Source organism: Mustela nigripes, chromosome 14 (assembly GCF_022355385.1).
Source record: "Mustela nigripes isolate SB6536 chromosome 14, MUSNIG.SB6536, whole genome shotgun sequence".
In the NCBI taxonomy this organism is placed as follows: domain Eukaryota; kingdom Metazoa; phylum Chordata; class Mammalia; order Carnivora; family Mustelidae; genus Mustela; species Mustela nigripes.
This window is the reverse complement of record NC_081570.1, coordinates 33,766,787-33,793,441: the sequence shown is the minus strand read 5'-3', so window position 1 is coordinate 33,793,441 and position 26,655 is coordinate 33,766,787. Positions and strand designations below refer to the sequence as shown.

Sequence of the window (26,655 nt, the reverse complement as noted above, 5' to 3'; positions counted from 1 at the left end):
CTGGTATCGGGACTGTTTTACAGCCTCGAAACTTACTGAGAACTCCAAAAAGGGTTTATATGTGTGGGCTAACAGTTAATGTTAGAAATTAAAAATAAATGTTTAATTAAAATTGCTTATACTAAGATCATTAAATATTACCATAAACAATACAATTTTATGAGGAAAAAAAAACTTCTCCAAAAAAAATTAGTAGGAAGTTGATTGACACTGTTCCCACATGTGCACAAACGTCTTTAATTTACAACTTTATAAAAGAAGTGTGGATTCTCCTCGGTTTCCACATTCAGTCTGTTGTGAGACATTGCTTTAAATATATGAAAAAATTTTGGCCTCTCACAGATAATAGAACTGGATGAAGGAGAGGTTAAAGAAAATAAAAAAGAAGAGGGAGAGGTATTTCAGATGGTTATGGATATTCCACTCAAAAAGTAGTCATTTCAAAAAAAAAAAAAGTAGTCATTTCTTAAAGGTTACTGGCAATATGGAATCTGAAACCCTATCAGGAAACATTTTTGTACTTTATTACATTAACATACATGGGTCTGGGGCTCCTGGGTGGCTCAGAAGGTTAAGTATCTGCCTTCCGCTCAGGCCATGATCTCCAGGTCCTAGGACTGAGCCCCATGTTGGGTTCCCAGCTCAGTGGGAAGTCTGCTTCTCCCTCTCCTGCTTCCCTCTCCACCCTTGTGCTCACTCTGTCTCTCTCTCAAACGAATAAATAAAATCTTGAAAAAAAATTAAAACAAACAAAACATCCACTGGTCTATCTCACACTTAGAGCAAAAATTTTGCCATGCGTGATTTGTGAACATTACAACTATGGGCTTTGTGGGCTTTTGACACGAAAATTAATTCATGGAGTTATACAGAACTTCCAATGTTTTCATATTCATTATACCGTATTTTTAAAAATCCCATTTGCGGAGTGCCTGGGTGGCTCAGCTGGTTAAGTGAGCAACTCTTGATTTCAGCCCATGTCATGACTACAGGATCCTGGGATCAAGCCCCATCTTGGGTTCTGTGCTCAGTGGGAAGTCTGCTGGAGGTTCTTCTGTCCTTCTCCCTCTGCCGCTTCCCGATCTCTTTCTCTCAAATAAATAAATAAAATCTTTTTTAAAAATCTTACAAAAATGTCTTTTGAAAAGCAAAATTTTTAACCTTTGATGAAATCTAATTGATTAAATTTTTTTTCATGCTTTCTTTACCCTCCTTAAGAAATCATTAGCAAATCCGAGGCATCTGGGTGGCTCCACTGGGTGAGCGTCCAACTCTTCATTTCAGCTCAGGTCATGGTCTCCGGGTCACTGTATCCGGCCCTGTGTGAGGCTCTGAGCTCAGTGGGAGTCTGCTTGGATATCCTCTTCCTCTGCCCCTCCCCCTGCTCATGCTCTCTCTCTTTCTCTCTCTCTCAAATCAATCAACCCTTAAAAAAATCTTTAGCAAACTCAAGGTTACTAAGATTCTCCCCTATATTTTGTTCTATGAGTTTTACAGTTTTAGCACTTTCATTTAGATATATAATACATTTCAAGTTAATCTTGTGTATGATGAGTCAAGGTTTATTTGTTTGCTACCATTTATTGAAAAGATTGTATTTTTTCTACTGAACTGCCTTGGCACCTTTATCAAAAATCAACTGGCTGGGGCGCCTGGGTGGCTCAGTGAGTTAGCCTCTGCCTTCAGCTCAGGTCATGATCCCAGGGTCCTGGGATCGAGCCCCGAATCGGGCTCTCTGCTTACCAAGGAGCCTGCCTCCACCTCTCTCTCTGCCTGGTTCTCTGCCTACTTGTGATCTCTCTCTGTCAAATAAATAAATAAGGTCTTTAAAAAAAAAAAAAAACAACTGGCTGCTGAATGAATAAGTCACAGAAATAAGAGGCACGGCATAAGGAACATAGTTAATGACTCTGTTATAGCAACACAGCAGGACAAATGTGGTGAACATAGCATAAGGTATAAACTTGTCAAATCACTAAGCTGTACACCTGAAACTAATGTAACATTGTGTGTCAACTATGCCCAAATTAAAAATATTTTTTAAGATTTTTTATTTATTGGGACGCCTGGGTGGCTCAGTTGGTTGGACGACTGCCTTCGGCTCAGGTCATGATCCCGGAGTCCCGGGATCGAGTCCCGCATAGGGCTCCCAGTTCCACGGGGAGTCTGCTTCTCTCTCTGACCTTCTCCTTGCTCATGTTCTCTCTCACTCTCTCTCTCAAATAAATAAATAAAATCTTTAAAAAAAAAAAAAGATTATTTATTTATTTATTTGACAGAGATCACAAGTAGGCAGAGCAGCAGGCAGAGAAAGAGGAAGGGAAGCAGGCTCCCTGCTGAGCAGAGGACCCTGGGATCATGACCCGCACTGAAGGAAGAGGCTTTCACCCACTAAGCCACCCAGGCGCCCCTCAAAATATTTTTTTAATTAAAAAAAAATTCCAGGGGCTCCTGGGTGTATCAGTTGGTTAAGTATCTGCCTTCAGCTCAGGTCATGATCCTGGGGTCCCAAGATCAAGCCCTACATTGAGCTCCTGCTCAGCGGGGAACCTGCCTCTCCCTCTCCCTCTGCCTGCAGCTCCCCCTGCTTGTGCTCACTGTCAAACAAATAAATAAAATCTTTAAAAAAAAAAATTCCATTGGCCATATATGTATGGGTCTCTTACTGGACTGCTTTCTGTTCCATTGATCTATATGTCCACTGTAATTCCAGTACCACTCTATATTGATCATGTAGCTTTATATAAGTTTTGAAAGCAGTTAGTATATATAAATCTTCCAACTTAGTTACTTTTTTCTAATATTCGCTTTTAAGTAAGCTTTACACCCACTGTGGGGCTTCAACTCATAGCCCTGAGATCAAGAGTCGCATGGTCCACTGACTGAGCCAGCTGGGCGTCCCTGCTATTTTTTATAAAAGCTGTTTTGACTATTTTAAATTCTGTGTTTCCATATAAACCTTACAGTGAGCTAGCAATTTCTACCAAAAAATGAATTTAAAAATAGCCCACCAAATCTTCTGGAATTTTTATTGGAAATGTGTTGAAGCTTAAAACAAACTGGGGAGATTCAGGATCTTAGCATCGTGCCTCCTGCGCCATGAACAAGTGGTCTTTATTTCAGTATTCTTTCAATTCTCACACAGCAATGTTTGTGGGTTTTAGTGTATATACTGGCTGTTCTGCTCCCTAGAGGGTCTCCTTTCCCTCACTCAGAGAGCCTGTCCTCCTGTCACAGAATATATAGGCATATAGAAACAATTATCTAGCCACACTGAGGGAATTGCAAGGAACACTATGGAAAATAATACAAATCAAGTCAAATTTTATTTCCCTTTTTTCCCTATTTCCTTCCTCCTAGAGAGGCAACTACTCTATTGTTAATACATATATTTGCTTATGTTTGTTTACTATGTGTATGTTTGATAAGCATTTACTTTTTCCTACAACTTTTTCTTACAACTCTTCTTAACAGGAATAACTTATATAAACTGTTTCAATTGAACGTATACAACTGTGAAGAGTACTGACAACTGTATACACTCACAAAACCACTGTCATAAATCAAGACACAGATCAAGACACATCAATCTCAAAAAATTCCCGTCCCTTCTGCAATCCACCCCTCCCCTTCACATTTCACCCAAGGTAACCAACAATCGGCTTTTAATTACTAATAATTACTTTGTATTTTATATAGATTTTTTAAAAAAAGATTTTATTTATTTATTTGACAGACAGAGATCACAAGCAGGCAGAGAGGCAGGCAGAGAGAGAGGAAGAAGCAGGCTCCCCGCTGAGCAGAGAGCCCAGTGCGGGGCTTGATCCCAGGACCCTGAGATCATGACCTGAGCCGGAGGCAGAGGCTTTAACCCACTGAGCCACCCAGGCGCCCCAGGCAGAGGCTTTAACCCACTAGGCCACCCAGACGCCCCTACTTTGTATTTTATATAAATGGAACCATATAACATGTAGTCTTCTCTGATTTCTTCTGCTCAGAGTAATGAGTCTGACATTCATCCATGATGTTGCATGGATCAAGTTTTTTTCCTTTTCATTGCTAAATTGTACTTCACTGTGTGAATATAACACATTTTGTTTATCCACTCACCACTTGAGAGACATTAAGGTTGGCTTCCATTTTGGAGCTCCTGGGAATAAACCTGCTTTGAGCATTCTTGTACAGGTGTTTATGTGCTCACATCTTTTAATTTTCTTAGGTAAATACTGAAGAGTGCAATAACTGTCCTTTTGGCAGGCGTATGGGTAACTTTTTAAGAGACTGCCAAACTGGTTTCCGAAGTGGTAGCACCATTTCACATTCACAACAGCAGAACGAGATACCACTGTAGTTCATAATCTCGCTAACACTTTGCCATCTTTTTTTAAAACCTGAGTCATTCTAATTGGTATCTAATGTTATCTCACTGTGGTTTTAATTTGTATTTCTATGCTGAGTAACAATTTGGGAATGTCTTCATGTGTTTATTGGCCATTCTATCATCTTCTTTTGTGTAGTGTCTCTTCAAATCTTTTACCCATTTTGATTAAGCTGTTCACCTTATTAACTTATAAGAACTTTTTAATATATTTTAGGTATAAACATATCATGTACTGAATATGTTAAAACTGAATATTATATGTACAAGTATTAAATGCTCCTTCCCATTCTGTGGCTTGCCTTTTCATTTTCTTAGTGGTGGCAAAACATTTTAGGCAAACATTTTTAATTTTTAAGATTAATTAATCAAATTTTAATTTTATGGCTCATGTTTTTTGTATCCTGAGAAATCTCTGTATTTTTTAGATTTATTTATTTATTTATTTGACAGAGAAAGATCACAAGTAGGCAGAGAGGCAGGCAGAGAGAGAGAGAGGAGGCAGCAGACTCTCTGCTGAGCAGAGAGTCCGATGCGGGACTCGATCCCAGGACCCTGAGATCATGACCTGAGCCGAAGGCAGCGGCTTAACCCACTGAGCCACCCAGGCGCCCTGCTTTCTTAATTTATAAAAAGTGGCATTGTTATTGTTTCATTTTTTACTTAAACTATGTTTTTAAAGTTCCATCCATGTTGTTTCAAGTATATATGATCTGTTACTTCTAACAGTGGCACATTGTTTCATGATATAAACATGGATTCATGATATAAACACCCTACTTTTTGCCTTTCTCACCCCTACCCCTAGGATGGAAGCTCACTGGGCTTCCTGGGCACACAGACAATGCATGTATCTGATAAGTGCCATGGAATATATATATAAAGGAGCGGACTTACCAGCTAAAAGATGTGTGTATACTTCAGTTGATTAGTTATTACAAGACCATGTTCCAGAATGGCTTTGCTACTCTACCTTCCCCCCAGCAAAGAATACTGGCTATTATATTCTATTTTTTTTTTAGATTTAAAAAAAAATTTTTTTTTATATATTTAAATTTTTTTGGCCAGAGAGACAGCAAGAGAGAGAACACGAGCAGGTGAAGTGGGAGAGGGAGAAGCAGGCTTCCTGCCAAGCAGGGAACCCAATGCGAGAGGTTCAATCTCAGGAGCCTGGGATCATGACCTGAGCCAAAGGCAGCCACTCAACGACTGAGCCAAGCAGGCGCCCCACTGGTTACTATATTCTAACATTCCTGCCAACACTGGCCATTATCCAGCATTTTTTTGGGTCAGTCTAAGAAGTATAAAGTAGTATCTTCTTTTGATTTTTAGTATTTGTTATAGCCCAGAGTTTGAATATCTATTCCTATGCTTAGCCTACGGGCTTTTTATTCTGTAAATTCTTTGTTCTAATTCTTTGCCCATTTTCCTTTTTTCAAAGATTTTATTTATTTATTTATTTATGAAAGCAGGAAAGAGAGCGAGAGAGAGCAGGGGGAGGAGCAGAGGGAAAGGAACAAGACTCCACGCTAAGCACGGAGCTGGACGGGGAGCTCAACCTCACAGCCCCAAATCACAACCTGAACTAAAATCAAGAGTTGGTGACTTAACCAACTGAGCCACTCAGGAATCCCTCTTTGCCCATTTTCTACCGGGAATGCTGCCTTGTTCTTGATTTGCAGGGATTCCTTGTGTATTCTAAATATAAACCCTAGCAAGTTTTTTTTTTTTTTAATTCCAGTATAGTTAATAAATATTGGAATTGTCTCCCAGCATATTATCTGCACATTAACTTTGCCTACGATGTCCTCGAAGGCACAAAAAACTCAATGAGCATTCTGTAAACACCTGGAATGAATGTGTACTCTGCTATTACCGGGTAAAGTGTTCTATAAATGTCAATTAGGTAAAGGTAGTGCTTTGAGTTGCTTAGATCTTCTATATCCTTAGAGACTTTTGACTCGTTTTATTAATTACTGAGAGAAGGATATTAATATATTTGAACATGATGGTGGATTTGTTCCTTTCTCCCTTTTAGTCTTAACAGTTTTTGCTTAATGAAGTTTGATGCTCTCTGATTAGGTACATCCATTTTTATGTATGTCTTCCTAGTAAATAGCTCCTTTTATCATTATGTAATGACCCTCTGCAATCTCTTACAATGTTCTTTCTTAAGGTACGTGCTGAAATTAATATAGCTAGGCCAGCTTTCCTATGCTTACTGTTTATATATTTTCCATCCTTTAAATCTGAACCTGTTTTATTTTTTTAAGATTTATTTATTTATGAGCATGGGGTCGGAGTGGTGGAGAGGGAGAGAAAAACCCAAGCCAACTCGGCGCCCAGCAATGCCGGGTCCATTCCCACCACCCCAAGATCACAACCCGAGCTGAAACCAAGAGTTGGATGCTCAACCAACTGCGCCAGCCAGAGGCCCCGAAAACTAGGTCTCTCCGGTTGGGACATACATCATGCTTTGTTAACTACTCTGACCATATCTGCCTCTAGTGGGAGCTTTAATCCATTCATGTGTAAACGCAATCGCCCATACAGTGCGGAACAAGTCAGCAGTCTTATTACTATTTGTCTTCCCTTTCACTCTTCCGTTTGGGGCTCTTTCTATTGCTGTTTTCTCACTCTCTTTGGGGTTAACTGGATATTTTTCTAGTGCTTTTTATTTCTTCTTTGGCTTCTCAGATACATATTTGGCGGGGGACAGGGGTTGTTCCTGTTGTTTTTTCCCCGTATTTTGATCCCTCTGCCCATTCCTTGGGTAAGTTTTATCACATCTTACTTCTACACATACTCTAAACCTCATTCCATCTGGCTATTACCTTTGCTTTAAGCAATTGTCTTTTAAGCAAATTATAAGAAAAAATGAAAAAGAGTCTTTTATATTACCCATTATTTTTACCATTTTCCGTGATCTTCATTTTTTCCTATAGATTCAAGTTTTCACCTGGTCTCACGTCCTGGTGTCCCAAAGGATATCTGTTAGTATTTTTCTTTTCTTTTTTTTTTTTGGTAATGCCATTCTGCTAGCAGCAAATTCTCTTAACTTTTCTTTGTTTGAAAAAAGGTCTTCATTTCATCCTCTTTTTTTTTTTTTCTTTAAAGATTCTACCTATAGGGGCGCCTGGGTGGCTCAATGGGTTAAGCCTCTGCCTTGGGCTCAGGCCATGGTCTCAGGGTAATTGGAGGAGCCCTGCATCAGGCTCTCTGCTCAGCAAGGAGCCTGCTTCCCTTTCTCTCTCTCTGCCTGCCTCTGCCTACTTGTGATCTCTCTGTGTCAAATAAATAAATAAAATCTTTAAAAAAAAAAAAAAGGATTCTATCTATTTGATAGAGAGACACAGCGAGTGAGGGATATGGGGTTCCATTCCAGGACCCTGGAATCATGACCTGAGCCAACCAGCTGAGCCATCCAGGCGCCCCTCATCCACATTTTTGAAAGATATTTTTAACCAATAAAGAATTCTGAGACAACAGGTGTGTGGTTTTTTTATTTTGTTTTGTTTTTATTTTATTTAGTTTTATTTATTTATTTGTTTTATTTATTTTGTTTTGTTTTCTTTAAAGATCCCTCATTGCATGGGTCAAGTGGGATTTCTTACCCCCATCAGAATGTTTCTTTTTCTCCATTTTCAAGATATTCACTTTAGATTTCAGATGTTTGATTATGATACACCTAGATTTTCCCAATATTTATCCTTAAAGTTTGCTGAACTTCTTACATCTATAATCCAGTGTTTTTCACCAAACTTAGGAAGTTTTCAGCCATTATGTCTTCAAATTTTTTTCTGTCCCATACACACACATACTAGACAATTTTATATTGTGCCATAGGTCCCTGAGGCTGTTCATTGTTCATTTGTCTTCCATAGTTTTTTCTTTCTGTGTTTCAGACTGGATCATTTCTTTTTCTTTTTTTTATTTTTTTTAGGATTATTTATTTATTTATTTATTTGACAGACACAGATCACAAGTAGGCAGAGAGAGAGAAAGAAGCAGGCTCCCCGCTGAGCAGAGAGCCTGATGTGGGGCTCGATCCCAGGACCCTGAGATCATGACCTGAGCCGAAGGCAGAGGCTTTAACCCACTGAGCCACCCAGGCGCCCCCAGACTGGATCATTTCTATTGCCCTCTTTTCAAGTGTGCTGACCTCTGTTATATTCCAACTACTGTTAAGTGAAAACTTCATTTTCTCTTCCTGTACTTTTCAGTACTACAATTTTTTTTCTTTAAAATAGTTTTGATTTCTCTGCTGGGACTACTTACTGTTCACTGTCTTTTTCTGCAATTCTTTAAATTATTTGTAATAGCTACTTTCCTAAGTCCAATATTTGAGTTATCTCATCTACTGACCTTTTTTTTTCTCTTGACTATGGATCACAATTTCCTGTGTGTCTGTTTGTCTAGTAACCTTTAACTGAACACTGAACAGTGGGATGGACACGTGTAAACATACAAACACTGAAGAGCATCGATTTGTATACTGCCTGACCTTGAATCTGTGTAGGCATGATTCTATGCAATGTTTAGCGTGGATCTGAGGAAATCCAGGGCATTTTCGCCTTCTCTAACTTGGTGGGACCCTGCATTGGTAAGGTTTGGTTTTTGTCTTGTTAGGGTGAGTCTTGAGTAGATTTTACTCTAGAGTGGGATCTTTATTCTGAAGGCCTGGGCTTCAGGCCTGACAAGCCTTCTCCACCCTGGCCAGGCTGGCACTTCAAAGTCCCTGACACTTCGGTTACCCACAACACTGCTTGACCTCTACTCCCATCCTGCGGATGTGGTTAAATTCAGTGGCTTTGCCCTGTTCACATCCAGCCCAGTCCTCAGCTACAGACTCATGGGAACTGCCCTCGACCCCAGCTTTTCAGGACCCTGCCCCTGTTCAGTGACGACCCATGTCAAGGACTCTAAGCACTTTAGCTGCCCTATGCTCTGAGCACTGCAGTCTGTTTCGATCCCAGCTCTCTGAACAGGGCTGGGAAACTGCCTCCTCCCTGCCCCCAAGAGAACTGTGGAGCTCACCTCACGAGTTTTCCTTTTCTTAAAGACTGAAATTTTCTACTGCCTACTGCTTGACAAGAGTTGCTTCACTTATTCTGTCCTGTGGGACAACTATGGAGAAAGGGCTGGCCTAATATCAGTTGCCATTATTACAAGCAGCACAGGGTCACCCTAAGCTACAGGCTAAAAATGTCAGCCTCCCTTTCATTTTTAAGATGGAAAACTGAGAGTTAATATAATTTCCTATGTCTATAAGCTAAACTTAATCTACCCTTCTCCCAATATCAGATCCGAACTCCAACTTACTCACCAGATGGCATTCTCCACAGTAATCAGATCAATAATGCATATTTTATAATCTCTCAGTTATGATCTTTTTGTAAATACAGGCAAGAACACAGAGGGAGCTGCTATACTGATAAACGTGGTAGTATGAATTTTTAAAGGTCTCATAAGAAATTAATCCTGTTCCTATAAAATATCCACTTTAATTTATGAAATATGAATAGATAAAAATAATAAAGTATGTAAAGTGTCCATGAAACAGACCGTAAGTATCAGGTCTACTGATACAACTCTCCAAGGCCTGACCTGAATAAAGCATCAGAGCCAAGAGAAATGTCAGTATTTTGTCTCCATTTTGGAGATGATGAAACTGAAGTACACCCATTCCTCCCAAGACTGTGTTGATTTGTCCATTAAGTTAAATACATGTACATATATATTTCTATCATACTATATATGTGTGTGTGTATACATGCACACCCATATGTATGATAATTCTACAGTACTTTTTTCTCATTTTTAGAGCAGAACTAGGTTCACAGCAAATTGAGGGGCAAGTACAGAGACGCCCCATGTATCTCCGGCCCCCATACATGAATATCCTCCCCCATCATCAATATCCCTCATCAGAGTGGTATACTCTCAAAAGCCATGAACCTACACTGAAAGGCCACAGTTGATGTAAGGATTTATGCTTCATGTTACATAGTCTCTGTGTTTGAACAAAAGTACAAAAACCTATTCATGTTATGATACCATCAAGATGTGCCACCCTAAAAATGTTCTACGCCCTGTGTGCATGTCACTTCCCTCACTTCCAACCTTGGCAACCACTAATCCTTTAATCATCTCCCTAGTTTTGCCTTTTCCAGAAATGTCATAAAGCTGGAATCACACAGTATACAGCATTTTCAGATTGGCTTCTTTCACTTAGAAATGTGCATTTCAGGGGGCGCAAGGGTGGCTCAGTTGGTTGAACGTTTGCCTTGGCTCAGGTCATGGTCCCAGGGTCCAGGGATCGAGCCCTGCATCGGGCTCCCTGCTCCACGCAGAGCCTGCTTCTCCTTCTCCTCCCCACTTGTGCTCTTGATCTCTATCTGTGTCTTGCTCTCTCAAGGAAATAAATACAATCTTTAAAAAGAAAGAAACATGCATTTAAGGCTCTTGCGTGTCTTTTCATAACTTGATAGTTTATTTCTTTTTAGCGCTTGACAATACTCCACTGTCTGGATCTACCACAGTTCATTCAACTACTGAAGGACATCTTGGTTGCTTCCAAGTTTTGGCAGTTAGGAATAAAGCTGCTATAAACATCTGTAGGCAGGGTTTCTGTGTGAACATAAGCTTTCAACTCCTTTGGGTAAATACCACAGAATGTGACCAGATCACAGAGTTAGAGTATCTTTAGTATTATAAGAAACCGCCAAACTGTTTTCCAAAATCACTGTACCATTCTGCACTCCCATCAGCAATGAATGAGAGACCCGCTGCTCCACATCCTCACCAGCAGTTGGTGTTATCAGTGCTCTGAATTTTAACCATTCTCATAGATATCTGGTGGTATCTCAGTGTTGTTTTGTCTGTTTGTCTGAAGTAGGCTCCATGCCCAACACGGGGCTTGAACTCATGACCCTGCGATGAAGAATCACGTGCTCTCTACCAACTGAACCACCCAAGCACCCCAAGCTACAGAACTTTTAAAAACACTTGGGGGGGGGGGGGTGCCTGGGTGGCTCAGTCAGTTGAGTGTTCCTCTCCTGATCTCAATCCCAGGGTCTTGAGGTTGGGCCCCGCACTGGGCTCCATAAATAAAATAAAATTTAATAAAAAAAATAGATTTAAAAACAAGTTGGTAACTACACCAATCTTACACTTAAAGTCTTTCAGGTTAAGCATCTGACCCAAGTCCTAGCAATCTGACCAAGACTTGACCACGCACAGCTCTAAGCAGCTCAAAACAAAGCAGTTTGTATCCTGCCACAGTATGTCTTGGGATTAATGAAATCATGATATTTTCCATCTGGAAGGGATTCTATGCTCCAAAAGGGCATTTCATACAGACGTCTCTTTCAGAATGCAACATGTGAGAGCTGTTTGAGTTCTTTCTCGTGTTACAGGCCACGAGCATAAAGGCCTATGCATCTTACACCCCATTTACGCAGAGCAGCATATGGCCCGTAATAAGAATATACTACTTATTAAGTTAGTAATTTAATAACAGAAATCTCTAGAACCCCTCCCCCCTACCACCGCGTTATGAAGGAATTCCAGTACATCATCTTGGTAAGTCACAAAAAGTATAAAAATGCAGGAAACATAATGCTAAAGACATTTATATTTCAAACTTGTAAATGCCCACACATGGAAGACACACAGACTCTCACTGAGCCTCTCTGATGAAGCCTGAGCGTCTACGTCAGTAAGACAGGAGAGCAATGACCGATCTACGGGAGGATCGATTGGAACTGGGAATGTGACGTTCTCATGACAGGATGGACAGAGACCTCATCACTAAGCCACTGTTCTCATCATTAGCCGCAGCACCGGTATCAACCACAGCCTAACCCTCCCTCCCCCACAGTCATCTCCCGACCTTCGGGAGCTCCCTCCAGCGGACTTTGCCCCTTCTGGGCCTTGGTTAGCCATCACACTTAGTCACAGTACCCTGCCCTCTGATGTGACAGCACAGAAAACAATATGCTCCAGTAAGTCTGCCTAAAACAACCTATTCAAAGCCAAGTATCTGAAAGGCTTGGAAATCGGAATAACAAAAGATGCAAATAGTGGTTAGTCAGCTGATAATTCACTCACAGGAAAGCACAAAGCTATTCTTAAACTAACAGAGCAAGCCTGTGACAGACAGCACCACCTCATCTCTTGCCTCACACAACCGACTTCTGGAGCACTTTCTTTCTTTCCCTTCCCCTTACTCCCTCCTTTTTCTTTTTCCACCACCCTCCTGATGTTCTCTACCCTTTCTTCAGAATCCCTCTCCTCTCTTCTTACCAATCAGAATACAGAATTCAATCCTATCCTTAGTCTTTGTACTTACTGTACTTTTCAATAATACAATGGACATAGGTTTTTTAAAGACAGATCAGGGGAGGCCTGGGTGGCTCACTCAGTTAAGCGTCCAACTCTTGACAGACTCTTGATCTGGCTCGGGTCATAATCTCAAGGTTGTGAGATCGAGCCCCGTGTAGGGTTCTGTGCCCTGCTCTTGAGCTCTGCTCAAGATTCTGTCTCCCTCTCCTTCGGTCTCTCCCCACTTGCTCCTGTACACACACTCTCTCTCTAGAATAAATAAATAAAATCCCTTAAAAATTTTTTAAAAGACTGGGGGCAGCTAGAGGGCTCAGTCAGTTAAGAGCCCGCCCAGAGTTCTGGGATCCAGCCCCTGTCAGGCTCCCTGCTCAGCAGGAGGCCTGCTTCTCCCTCCTGCCTCTGCTCCCTGCTTGTGAATGTGTGCTCTCTCTCTCTCTCTCAAATACATAAATAATCTTAAAAAAAATTTTTTTTTTTAAAATAAAGATAAATCAGGATTCAATTCCAGCTCTAATAATTAGCTGTACAACTTAGGTAAATCAATTCAATACTTCTGTTTACTCAGCTGGAAAACAGGGATAACAGCATCTCCACGTGTTTAGAGAAGCAAATTTTTTTAAAAGTTTAGTTATTTACTTGAGAGGGGAGAAAGAGCAGAGGAGGGGGGAAAAGCAGAGGGAAAGGGAGAGGAACAGGCAGGCTCACAGCTGAGTAGGGAGCCTGATGTGGGACTCGATCCCAGGACCTGAAGGTCATGACCCTACTGGAAGGCAGATGCTTAACCGACTGAGCCCCGAGAAGTAAATTAACTTAGATTTCTAAGTTGTCTAGCCTAAAACCAATAGTCTTTCCATAAAGTTAATGTCCTTCTCAACTTCTCTGGGAAAATATTATCTAATTCTTAGGTATGTTGTCTACAGGTCAGTAGTTCTCAAGAGAAAAGGAGACCTCCATTCCTTGAATCTGTTCCCATCTATTTTACAGATATAGCTGAATCCATCCATTATGGATATACACAGTGCCTTTCACCACAGAATTTTGTACAGCCCTGACACTGTTGGGTCCCCCCCAAATTGGGTACCCCAATAATGGGTCCATGATTAAAGGAGCGAGACTGATACAAAGCAAAAGTCAAGCAAAGCTTTATTTCGCGCCAAGCATCAGGAATCAAACCACCACCGTCAAACTGACCGGTGGAGGCCACCCTTACAGAGAGGACAACCCCTCCCTGCTTTTCGGACTAACTTTAATAGAGCAAGGGCCACGTGGTTGGGCCTGGCCATACACAGGTGGCTAATGAAATTGTAACACACAGAGAAAGCTGCACAGTCATGCTAGGTGACCAACTGAATTACAATTTACCCTAGTAGACATTTGAACCAGCCTATCACACCTTTAGGATTGGAGCCAAAAGGTTCCCAAAGGGCAGGGGCCCATACTCCTTGGTAGCTAGGAAACAGTATGCACCCCCCACCAATTGAATACCTCCACCTGGCATGACCCACCCTTGTACTTGGACTTTGTTACCTGGCACTCGTTTAGGGACTTGTTTTTAAGTAAGTTCCCCTGGGGCGGTGGGCAAAGTCAATTTAAGTTTTATAACAAAATGGCGGTTCAACTGGGGTGGGACTGCTCTGGCTGAACAGGCCCCTACAACACAAAACACTTTATTCTGGGTAGTCTCCTTGATTTTAAAAATAAGCTGGATGAGAGAAATTTAAATAAACTTTGGAAACCCAAAGCAATTATTTAAAATTATAAGCTATGCATGTAAGAACCACTTAAACATCAAATATAAATCAAGAAATTAAAGATAAACACTACATTTTAAAAAATTGGCTTGAAACTACTTCAGGAGTTTGGGCCAGGTAAGAAATAAGTGAACTACTTCATTGGAATGGTTCCCATACTAAGGTCTCAATACACTAGCAGGCCAGTTGCCAGCGGCCTCTTCCAATTCATTCTAACAGATTTAACCTCACACCTAGAGACTGACTCTACTCTTTTTTTTTTTTTTTTTAAGATTTTATTTATTTATTTGACAGAGATCACAAGTAGGCAGAGAGGCAGGCAGAGGGGAGGGGGAAGCAGGCTCCCTGCCGAGCAGAGAGCCTGATGTGGAGATCGATCCCACTGGGATCATGACCTGAGCTGAAGGCAGAGGCTTAACCCACTGAGCCACCCAGGCACCCCGAGACCAGCTCTACTCTTGAGTGAATTCTACACTGGTATCCAGTTGATGTTTGTAAAAACAAAACGATCTTAGAGAAATCACATTCACTAGGAATCAAGATCCAGGCTCAGACGGCCATCAGACAAAAAGAACCAAAAGGCAAACTACTTATGACCACTGTGGGACACTTCAAGCTACCTCCAAGAAGAGAACATGCAAAGGTCAATGCGGCCCAAAGTGAGCCCTTCAACCTCGAGCCTAAAACCAAACCACAGGCCGCACTGGGGTGAATCGAAACCGAGTCAGAGTTAAGCAGACGGCTAGGTGGGAAACACTGTGCAGCCCAGCCGCCGAAGGTACAAGCCAGGGAAAGGGATTAGGAGATACGGGGAGGTGGGAGGAAAAGCCGTTTTTTTCCACTCGGGTACAAGTTCAGGGCCAGGAAGGGCAAAATAATTAGGTAAGCAAAATTTCTTCAGGGGCAATAAAGCAAAGCCAATATTCAATTTAAAAATGAAAATTCAAAGGAAGAGGTAGAGGTGACTTGTTTTCAGGGCAGGAGAGGACTGACTTCAATCCCCACCCCGAAGGCAGTGAAGACACATGGGTGTTGGCAAGACACCGCAGTCATTTAAAAGAACAGCCTTCAAAAAACTAGACTTACTGGTAGGGTCTGGGGTTTTATGGCAGAACAGCGTGTTTTTACCGCAATCATAAAAGGATACGCCATGGCATGCAGTTTTTGAAAAACATCAACCTACGGCAATGGAAATGGCAGGTAAGGTCTGAGGCCCCACCAGGCAGGAGGGCGTGGCTTCCTCTCACTGTCTGTCTCTGAAGAATCTGTGAGACCCGCAGCCCCAGCCCCTGGGTGCCCAGGGAGCGCTCTGGGCCCGGCTTCTCCCGGGGGGGCGGGCTGGAGCGGCCATACTTACTGGAGTCCTCCCACTGGAGTAAATGGAGCTTCCACGCAGAATAATACAAAAATCCCAGTACCAGAAAAAGGCAGAGGGCTAGCAGCAGATTGCGCACAAATACCAAGAGTCCCATCTTCACATGATTTACGATTTCCTACATGACCTAAAAAATAAAAAATAAAAATAAAAAAATAAAAAATAAATAAAAAATAAACCGATTTAGGTATTCAAGGATAAAGCAATCACCTTGGTGATACACTCTACCTTAAAATAAGTGCGTATGGGAGAATGGCCACAATGAAGAGCCACCTGAAGTTACCATGGAGCTCCCCACGTGGCATCCTCCGACCTGCTAGTCCTGGTCTCAAGAAACAGCGCCACCAGTCACTCAGCACCCAAGGCAGAAATCAGCAATCATCCCTGCATCCCTCCTCTCCCTCATCCCCGGCATCCAATCAATGACCAAATTCTGGCCATCCCAAACCGCCAAGTCAGTCCCAGTCACAGCCCCTGCCCCCCATCACTACCCTAGTCCACACCACCACTGCAGTCCTAGAGGAAAGCTCCCCGCCTCCACACCGTACTCTTTCCAAATCCACTTTCCACACAGAAGTAGGATGGATCCGTTAATAACTCAAAATCAGACATTGCTCTCCTGCTCAAACCCCTCTGTGTCGGTGTTCCACTGTGGCTGAAACAGAGAACCATAGACTCGGAGGCTCAGAGTTCTGGCGATCCGAAGTCCAGCTCCGGTGGGGCTCATGCAGGGTTCTCTGCATGGGGTCTCCCAAGAGCCAAAGCCAAGGGGGCAGCATAGAGCGGGGGGGGGGGGGGGGCGTTGCGTAGAGCTCTTCATCTTCTTCAAGTTTTGAGATGGAAATGGGGTATGGTTAATCGTTACACTGGGACTACAGGTATAAACTGGGGTGGTCCAGACAGACCCGGCCATACAGCCAGGCTCCACTCCAGATTCTGAAGGGTTGAGAGGATGAAGCCACCTCCAAGCTCATTTGCCTTCCAGCTGCTGGCTGAAGGCAATTCCCTGCAGCTGCAGGGCCAAGGTCCCCAGCTCCCTGCTCCTGATCATCACACAGTCTCCTGTTCTCCACGTGGCCCCCTGCAGCCACAGCAGGTTAGGTCCCTCTCACTCGGAATCTCTCTGCTGGCCTTTGTAACCACACCTTTCTTCTGCCTCCAGTCCAAGAAACGTCTCTTGGCTTCTCAGGCTCCTGTGCTTAGGTTGCGCCCACCTGAAGAATCCAGAATCCATTTTAAGGTCTGTAGTCTTTTTTTTTTTTTTTAATTTATTTGACAGATGGAGATCACAGGCAGGCAGAGAGAGAGGGGGAGAAGCAGGCTCCCCAATGAGCAGAGAGCCTGACGCGGGGCTTGATCCCAGGACCCTGAGATCATGACCTGAGCGGAAGGCAGAGGCTTTGACCCACTGAGCCGCCCCAGGTCTGTAGCCTTAATTGCATCTGCAAAGCCCCTTCAGCCACATGACGGAACATATTTATGGATTCTAGGGATGCGGGTGTGGACATCTTTGGGGTGCCATTCTGCCTCACACACCTTTCACTATATTCTCAATCCCTTTAAAATGAAGTCATTGCTCCTTAGAGACTGTTAACAGCTTCTGACTATGTCCCTATGACCATCTCTTGCACCTCCCAGCCTTGTCTGTGTCCTGTGCCTTTCTTCTTCCAACTCACTGAACATACCCCTGTTGTTTCTCCCCTTGAGGCCTGCCTGGGACATTCTCCGCCACACCACTGTTTCACTTGTGGCACGTTCTCTGATGCTCACCTGAAATGGAACATTCACGGGTAAGACTTCCCAGGACCACCCCCCACCCCACCCCCACCTCACTCAGATAGCTTAGCCAGGAAATAACACATGAAATTACATATAAATACCATAAATAAAGTGATAAAATGTTATCATTTGCAGATTTAACTGTCCATCCAGAAAAGCCAAGAGAATCAACTGAAAAAAACTTTAGAACTAATACACAGGTCATTATAAGATTAAATTACAAAAAATCAACAGCTTCTTCTTTTTTTTTTTAAGGTTTATTTATTTAAGTAATCTACACCCCACATGGGCCTCAAACTCACAACCCCAAGATTAAGAGTCAAATGCCCTTCCAGCTAAGCCAACCAGGTGCCCCATAAAAATCCATAGGTTCTGGGAGGCTCAAGAGGTTAAAAACAGAGCTACCCTATGACCCAGCGACTGTACCCCAAAGATACAAATATAATGATCCTAAGGTGCACCTGCACCCCAATTTTTATAGCAGCAATGTCCACAAGAGCCAAACTGTGGAAAGAGCTCAGATGTCCATCAACAGATGAATGGATAAAGAAGATGTGATACATATATACAATAAAATACTATGTAGCCATCAAAAAATGAAACCTTGCCATTTGCAATGACGTGGATGGACCTGGAAGGTATTATGCTGAGCAAAATCGGTCAGTCGAAGAAAGACAATTATCACCTGGTTTCACTCATATGAAGAATATAAGAAACAGTGCAGAGGAACATAGGGGAAGGGTGGGAAAACAAATGGGAAGAAATCAGAGAGGGCGACAAACCATGAGGGACTCTTAACTACAGGAAGCAAACTGAGGGTTGCTGCAGGGGTGGGGAGTAGAGGGATGGGGTTACTGACAGGCATCAAGGAGGGCACATGATGTGATGAGCACTGGGTATTCTGTGCAACTGATGAATTACTCAACTCTATGTCTTGGGCTAATGATGTCATATATGTTGGCTAACTGAATTTAAATTTTTAAAAAAGAAGGTAAAATCAACAGCTTCTTAAAAACTATGCCAGCAACACCGAGGAGATGTAAGGGGAAGGACTCCACTCTTGATGGCAACAAAATCTATAAAATATCTAAAAACAAACAGGAGGAAACGGGCAAGATTTTTACGAACAGACATAAGAGACCTGAATAAATGAAGACACATAACAGGCTCCTAAGTGAGAAGTTTCAATATTGGAAATATGTCAGTTCTCTGTAACTCCAGTCTGACTCGTCAAAACCTATGGTTTTGTGTGTGTGTGTGTTTTAACTTAAATCCAAAGTTAATCTGAAGACTTCATGCCCAAGAAGAGCCCAGAAATTTCTTTAAATAAAAAATAATGAGATGAGGATATGCCTCACCAGATATCAAAACCAACTCAAAGCTGTAATTCTTAAGATCGATGGGCACTGGCGCAGGAAAAGACAAATAGGTCAGTAGAGCAGAGTCTATAAATGAGCTCTCAGAAGAGACAGATAGAGATACACACACACACGCACATAAAAATGAATTTACCTTATCTATCTACACATGAGTTTATTCTATGATAAGCACATAAATTTCATAAAGAAAAACAAAACCACGACAGGATACACAGCTAACTGCTGATGTGGTTAACTCCAGGAAACAGGATGAAACAATGGGAAGTGCTTTTCCTTTATATCCTTCTAAGTTAAAGTTATTTGTTGTAAGTCACAAGCCTTACCTCTAAAATTTTTTTAGGATTTATTTATTTGAGGGAGAGAGAGAGCGAGCACATGAGCCAGAGGGGGAGAGGGGGAGAGAGAATCTTAAGCAGATTCCATACTTAACGCAGAGCCTGATGTGGAACTTGACCTAATGACCCTGACATCATGACCTGAGCAGACACTTAACCAACTGAGCTACCCAGGTGCCCCACTCTATGATTTTTTAATATTAAAAAAAAAAAAATCAAACAACACATTGTAGAAAGGGAAACTGGTGGACTCGTTCAGGAGCAACTGGACAACAGCTACTGAAATTTACAAGAGTCATGCCCCTCGACAGGGCGTTTCCATTTCGGTGACTTTTTCCGGCAGCAACATTCCAACGAATACTTTACAAGATGTGTACCTGAATGTTCATTAGCAACACCCATTAAGAACAAAATACTGAGAAAAAATTCAAATGTCCCTCAATAGGGAACCAAACAGATGAATTATGGTACGTCTATGCAGTGACATCCAGATCAGTGGGGGTACTGGCAGGAAACAGATGGCACCCGCAGAGGAATTAACCAAAGGAAGTGAATCATGGGGTTTTTTATAGCTATGTGATTAGAGTTAAAGGAACCAGCCAGGGGTGGTGAAGCACCCAGGACTCTCCGTGTAGGAAGCTACTCCTGCCTCTGAGGCAACAGAGCAAAAGACAGAAGGGTGTCCCTGGAAAGGAGAGGCTGGCCATCAGGAGCGGTGCTATGGAGGGCACAGTGGCTCCTGGAGCCCCAGCGAGGGGCGGAGGTGAGTAAGAAATGCTCTGACTTCTCTCAGCACTCGCCCTCTGATCCCTCAGGGTCTTTTATCAGCTGATTCCAACGGGAAGCCAGAAGGCAAGGAAGCAGAGATGATGCCGTTCTTCAAGGTCAGACACCAGCACAGAGGACACAAGGTGGGCAGTGATCAATGAATGCAGGAGAACAAGTATAAAGTATGATGTACCAGCCAGACAGAATGGGGCACAGCTGTCTGTCCTGACAGGGGAAAAACATCTAGTCTATACTAGTAGTATATACTAGTCTAGTCTATACTGGTATACTACTAGTATAGTCTATACTAGTACACTATACTAGTAACAAACGTGTACGTATGGCCACATACTGATCACAAACAAGGGCAACAGGAATACTGAAAACTAAGCTTCCATATTCAGTCCATAGTTAATATGCACCAAACTGTAGACAATGGCTACCTCCGAAAAGTGGAGGGGGGGTGTTCTTCACAATCTTCTTATTAGTGTATTTATTTTTAATTTTAATTTTAATATTTATGCACATAACATTAGAAAGTTTTCAAATTGAAAGAGAAAATAGAGACTTGCAGTTCCAGCAACATAAAGGACCCTGTATCCCATCTGGTGCTTCCAATGGTAACAAATTTAAGCTGTAAGCAGCCTGTTGGAAAGCCTTTCCTCTAGGCAGGCGGCTGGTCCCAGCCCCACCCCCTCCTTCCTGTCCTGAAGGCAGATGTGACAACCTGAGCTGCCTGGTCATGACCAAGACCTAAAGCTCCAGCAGACATAGCACCATGGGTCAGTCCACAGATTTAACCCATGCATTCAGCAAGCAGCACAGTGAGAAGGCTGAACTTCTATCTTTTCCATTACAGAAAAGGCTCTTCCAGATCCTTTTCCAAAGAGGATCCTAAAGAGGAAACCAATTTCCAAAAGTGGAGAGCATACAAAGAACTGAGTAAGAGCTTCAAATAAGTCAAAACCTTCAACACCAGGAAAAGAACAACTCAAGACTCGGAAAGAGATCAACTTTCAAACTCGCTGTTAGGCAAAAGCTTGAGGCTGTAGGGGGAATGGGTCTCACTCGGCCTGGTGGTGGGAAGGGCTGGGCCATGGCTAACGAAATCACACGTGCTTTTGCCCTTTAAACCAACAATCTCACTTTTAAGAAACTATCCCAAGGGCACCAGGGTGGCCCCATCGGTTGAGCGTTCTACTCGTGACTTTGGCTGAGTTCATGATCTCAGGGTGCTGGGATGGAGCCCTGTACTGGGTTCTGTGCTCCACGCAGAGTCTGCTTGAGATTCTTTCTCTCCCTCCCCTCTGCCCCTCCCCCTGCTCGCTCTCCCTCTTGCTCTCTCTTTCTCCCTCTCTCTAAAATAAATATTCTTTTTAAAAAAAGAAACTATCCCAGAGACATATGGATAAAAATTCAAAATGACTTGTGCACATGGCTATTCACTGCAGCACTATTTGTGATATGAGAGAGTAAGTCCTTCAGTAGGGATTGAATAAGCTAAGGTATATACCCACAGAATGGAGGGTGATACAGCCAAAAGGCATGCGCTCTCTCCCGGTCTTCCTTTCTGAATAATCTAATGTAAAAGCCATCAAGCCTTAGGCACCAATCAAGGCAGGCATGCCTACATGGAATGAAGAGAGGCGTGGGGCATCAGGCCATCATGAAGGGTCCTGGGGGTGTGGGAACCCGCGATACTGGAATTGACCGAGTAAGTAAATGTACTGAGGCACACAGGAGCCGGACTTCTCAATGACAGAAACGGGAGTTGCAAATAGGAAAAGGGAAAAACCAGAATAAATGTGGGGAGTTGTACTCAAGTTGAAGGGATGGGTGTGAGTGGATGGGTTTTGGTAGATAAAGAGACAAAAATATGAGAAAAGACAGTGTGTGTGCCTTTGTGTGATACCTGTGTATGTTCCCTCGCTGCAGTCACCGACGAGGACCTAGCAGCAGGCATGCCTCAATTCCAAGGAGCACATCTGGCACCTGGAGTTTGGTTTTTAAATACGGCTCTCCCCTAATGGGAACCAGGGAATCCCTGGAAGAATGGCCGATTGCACGGCCGAGGCAAAGGAGGCACAAACAAGCCAAGGCTGGGCTTTTTCGCGGTGCCTGGAAGCAAGAAGAGACTCAGAGGGTGAGGCCGTGTCAGAAGGAAAAAGCAGCCGGTGGAGAGGCTCCTAATGGTCAGCTCTGGAACAATTCAGACCACTAATAACAGATTACAACCCACGAAAGAAGAGCCTAATAAATGAGGAGAGGAGAGAATGCTCCCTTAGAGCAGAATGCCAAATGATGAACCCAGAAGGAATAATGTAATCAGAAAGTCACCATTTGGGGACCAGGTCAGTAATAACTCAGCTAAAGACGCATCGAAGAATGCTCAAGTTAAAGGGTAGAATTTTGAGAAATGGGGTATTGTACAGTCTTCAAGTATGCGCCCACCGGATGCTTCTTAATTACAAAGGAGGGGAGAGGAGCCTGACGACGGAGCCATCGACAGACTCTGCCATAAACGAGCCGCAGGCTCTTCGGAATTCTCTGTAGTATTTTTGTAACTTTTTTGTAATTACTTCAAATTATTTCAAGAGAAAAAGAAATAAACCACATGCTCAAATGTTCAAATAAAGTCCAAATGAGAGATGTGGCAGCCACTTAAGATGTAATTTATGAAAAAAAAAAAGATTTAATTTATGAAAACATTTTAATGACATGGGGAAACGGTTATGATACACTATTAAATGAAAAGAGACAAGTAAAAAAGAAGTAAAGAAAAGGACTAGAATAAAACATAAAAACACTAATACTAGGTTAATACTTAAACGATTGTTCGGGCTGTAGGAGCTCACTTGGCCTCCCTGCACAGCCATAAAAAAATCACACAGGTAAAGAAAACTGCAGTAAGCCCGTTTGGGCCGTCGAGGGAATGCAGCAATCCAGACTCATTCCCTTCCCGTGTATTCATCTTGGGGAAGGAGATGTCCCTCTTCTGTTCAGAGCTGACGCAGCAAACACTAAGTGCTAGGAGTTATGCAGAGCACGGGGGGACACTAAGACGATCAAACTCATACCCTGCCCTAGAGGGTCACTACATTTGCCACTGACGTCTTAACTGTCAAACCCACTGGACGGGATTATGCTCCAATGCCTTGACCTTTCTGTGGCATCTGAGACTGAGAGAGACAGGACAGCACAGTGGGAGGGCCCTTCCTCCACACCTTCTCTGTTCATGTCTTACCTCCCTTGGGAAGCTTTCTTTACTCATAGCCCTATACTCCATGTCTGCTCCTGTATCGTCCCATGCCTACCTGCATCACAGTATTTATGAAACACCGTGCCCACTCCTCTGTCTCTGCAAAGGAGAAGTATACCACCTGAAAGCATGATCTATAACTTAGCTCTGTGAATCACCTGCGCCTACTAGCACAGCGCCCATACATAGCAACCCTTGAGAAGTGTGTGTGTGTTTTTTTTTTTAAAGATTTTATTTATTTATTTGACAGAGAGAAATCACAAGTAGGCAGAGAGGCAGGCAGAGAGAGAGAGAGGAGGAAGCAGGCTCCCTGCTGAGCAGAGAGCCCGATGCGGGACTCGATCCCAGGACCTTGAGATCATGACCCGAGCCGAAGGCAGCGGCCCAACCACTGAGCCACCCAGGCGCCCGAGAAGTGTGTGTTTAAAGAATAAACTACTGTATTTCTAATTACATGTCCTAATTCCAGACACGATCTAAGCTGTACACATTCCAAAACATAACATCCTGAAGGCATGATTTGTGTGCATGTACGGACACACAGCAATGCTGCATGAGGAGAGAAGCCTAGGGTCCTGTGTGAAGCTGTCCTAACATTTCCACTCTGCAGACATCCCCGAAGCAATTTCGCTCCGCTTCTGTGATTTAATTTGCTGTCATTATGCTGACCAGCCCAAACTTGAGCTCTTCCATCCAGATAACGGCTTCTGAGTCCCATGTCCGTCTATTTAGGGAGTAGGGACACTCCACAGTACCATCTAGATGTTGCACAGATGCCCCAAACTTCCTCTTTCTCAGGTGAAAGGCGACACCTTCACAGGGGCTCCTGTCAGAGACCTGGAAGTCATCCTCAACATTACCCTCCTCGCTCTCACCTCCACATACGCTCAGTCACCGAGCCCTGTGACCTGCACCTCCGAAATCCTTCTGGAATGCATCCATCCCTCCAACGTCACTGCCACTGTCCCATTTCAAGTCTCTCTAACCTTCAGGCTGGGCTCCTACTACAGCTCCCTGGTTATTAGCCTCCCACTCTCCACACAGCAGCCGATGTGACTTTATCTCACTCCCAGGCTGAAACTTCGCAAATGTCCCGCTATCCTCGGGGTAAGGGCCCAAACCGCTTAACGGGGCCTGTAAGGCTGGGCGTGCTGGGCATGCTCTGGCCCCTGCTCATCTCTTCCCACCTCTTCCCACACCTCTCTCCAGGCCCTCCACCTCCCCCAGAGGGGTCCGGTCCACAACACGACCGCTCTCTCAGTGTTTCCCGGTCCCCTCACTCTCTCCCAAGGTCAGGCTGACGCTGTCCTGACCCTCCTGCACCATCGCACCAATTCCCGCTCAGCCTCGAATCCGCAGCTTCCAGGTGAATCCCGCACAGAAGCCTCACCTGTCCCCACACCTCAGGTTAGGCCTCCCTGCTACAAACTCCCACAGCAGCTGTTTATCCTCATCCCAGTTCGAAGGGCACTTAGAATCTTACGCGTATTTACAGTAATTCGTTTAACATTTATATTTGGGCTACTGCAGGCAGGGACCAGCCGACGTTGTTTACCCCTGTCTCCCTGGGAGGTCTTCGAGAGTGACCGGCTCACTGATTGACTATTTGGTCAGTTACAGGATGCTCAAAGAAAGGGACCAAAGGTTTATTATGCTAGGTTCTTTTTATTTAGCCATAAAAAGAAAAATCATATAAAAATTTGGATTCATGAGAAAAAACTGCACCAAACACCTGTCATTTCTAAAACACCCTACAATATGGTTATTTTCTCAACTATACCTGGCAACAATTTTTAGACTAAAACATCAGTATTTGGGGAGCTTGGGTGGCTCAGTCGTTAAGCATCCGCCTTCAGCTCAGGTCATGGTCCCAGGATCCTGGGAGCCTGCTTCTCCCTCAGCCTGCCACTCCCCCTGCTTTGTGTTCCCTCTCTCGCTGTCTCTCTCTCTGTCAAATAAATAAATAAAAATCTTTAAAAATAAAATAAGATGTCGGAATTTTGCTGACCTTCAAATATCAGCCATAATGGATATAAACTCGGGTATGACAAAGGTATGCAGAGCAAAAACTACAAAGCATGACTCCTGTGAATATTTTTGAGGCAAACTAATGAGAAGTTATTATATACCATGCTATTTATTATCCAGCTTCCCCGAAAAATTTATTGAAAAGCTCATCAATTTTTTTTTTAAGATTTTTATTTATTTATTCGACAGACAGAGATTACAAGTAGGTAGAGAGGCAGGCAGAGAGAGAGGAAAGGAAGCAGGTTTCCCGCTGAGCAGAAATCCGGGCTCGATCCCAGGACCCTGGGATCATGACCTGAGCTGAAGGCAGAGGCTTTAACCCACTGAGCCACCCAGGTACCCCAAAGCTCATCAATTTTTTAACAAAACGTTTTTGCTGAATGCACAGCTCCTATTCAGCTGTTATGCATGACTAGCCAGATTTAAGTAGTTAATTAATATGCAATATGTTAAATTATTCTATGCAGAGGAACGTGCATTTTCTAATAGCAAGTTAGTGAGTGGGGTAAGTCAATATTGTTAATATTCATATAGCACTTACTGTGGACCAACCACGGTTCTAACAGTTTTGAACGATTTAACTCACTGAATCTTCTCACCAATCCTATGAGGTTATCTATCATTCCCATTACCTACAGAAAAAACTGAGGCAGAGAGAGGTTGAACTGTCTTGTTTAAGATCACAGAGCTGGCAAATGGCAAAGCCAAGGTTCAAATCCCAGTGATCTGGCTTCAGTCACGTAACTTTTTGCATCTGAAGAAGTGCTAGACTAAAATCAAAATAGCAATGAAAAGAAATTAGTACAGAAAACCCAATGAGAAATGCTACAACACAGTGGAAGAAAGGAATGGGGACAGTTGGGGCAAAACATGGTAGATGAAGACCACAGGACAGAAAAAGTGTGGTTACAGAACAGATAAAGATCATTAACAGAGACTATCCTAATCCCACCCACTCCCAACTGGCTCTACAGAACGCGAGCTAACTAAGAGCAGACATGAAAGGGGGAGCTCAGGGAAAAAACACTAAGACAACGCCATTTTTCTAAATAAAGTAAAATAAGCATTCAGCAAGAGTGAACCAAGAAAAATAACACCATCATAGAAATGAAAGCCTCAGCGGTAGCCAACAAAGTGGTCGCTGCTGAAAAGAGTCATGAAAGCAACCGTGGGGAGGGGCGGGGGGAGACCTGGTTGCTGACTCAGGGGGTGGAGTCTTTGGCTCTTGATCTCAGGATTGTGGGTTTGAGCCCCACG

At 43.1% G+C, this 26,655-nt stretch overlaps 1 protein-coding gene across 3 annotated transcripts in view; it reads right to left on the bottom strand.

Moving 5' to 3' along the window:
• Window positions 1-26,655, bottom strand: part of ST3GAL3 (ST3 beta-galactoside alpha-2,3-sialyltransferase 3) — a 191,980-nt gene that overhangs the window by 152,106 nt on the left and 13,219 nt on the right. For 2 of the 3 annotated variants that reach the window (XM_059374449.1, XM_059374451.1), the window contains exon 2: window positions 15,833-15,977. The exons of the other annotated variant lie outside the window; for it this stretch is intronic. In XM_059374449.1, the coding sequence (XP_059230432.1) occupies window positions 15,833-15,947 (115 nt within the window). In that variant the 5' untranslated portion in view covers window positions 15,948-15,977. The remainder of the gene's footprint in view (window positions 1-15,832; window positions 15,978-26,655) is intronic. 3 annotated transcript variants of the gene reach the window in all.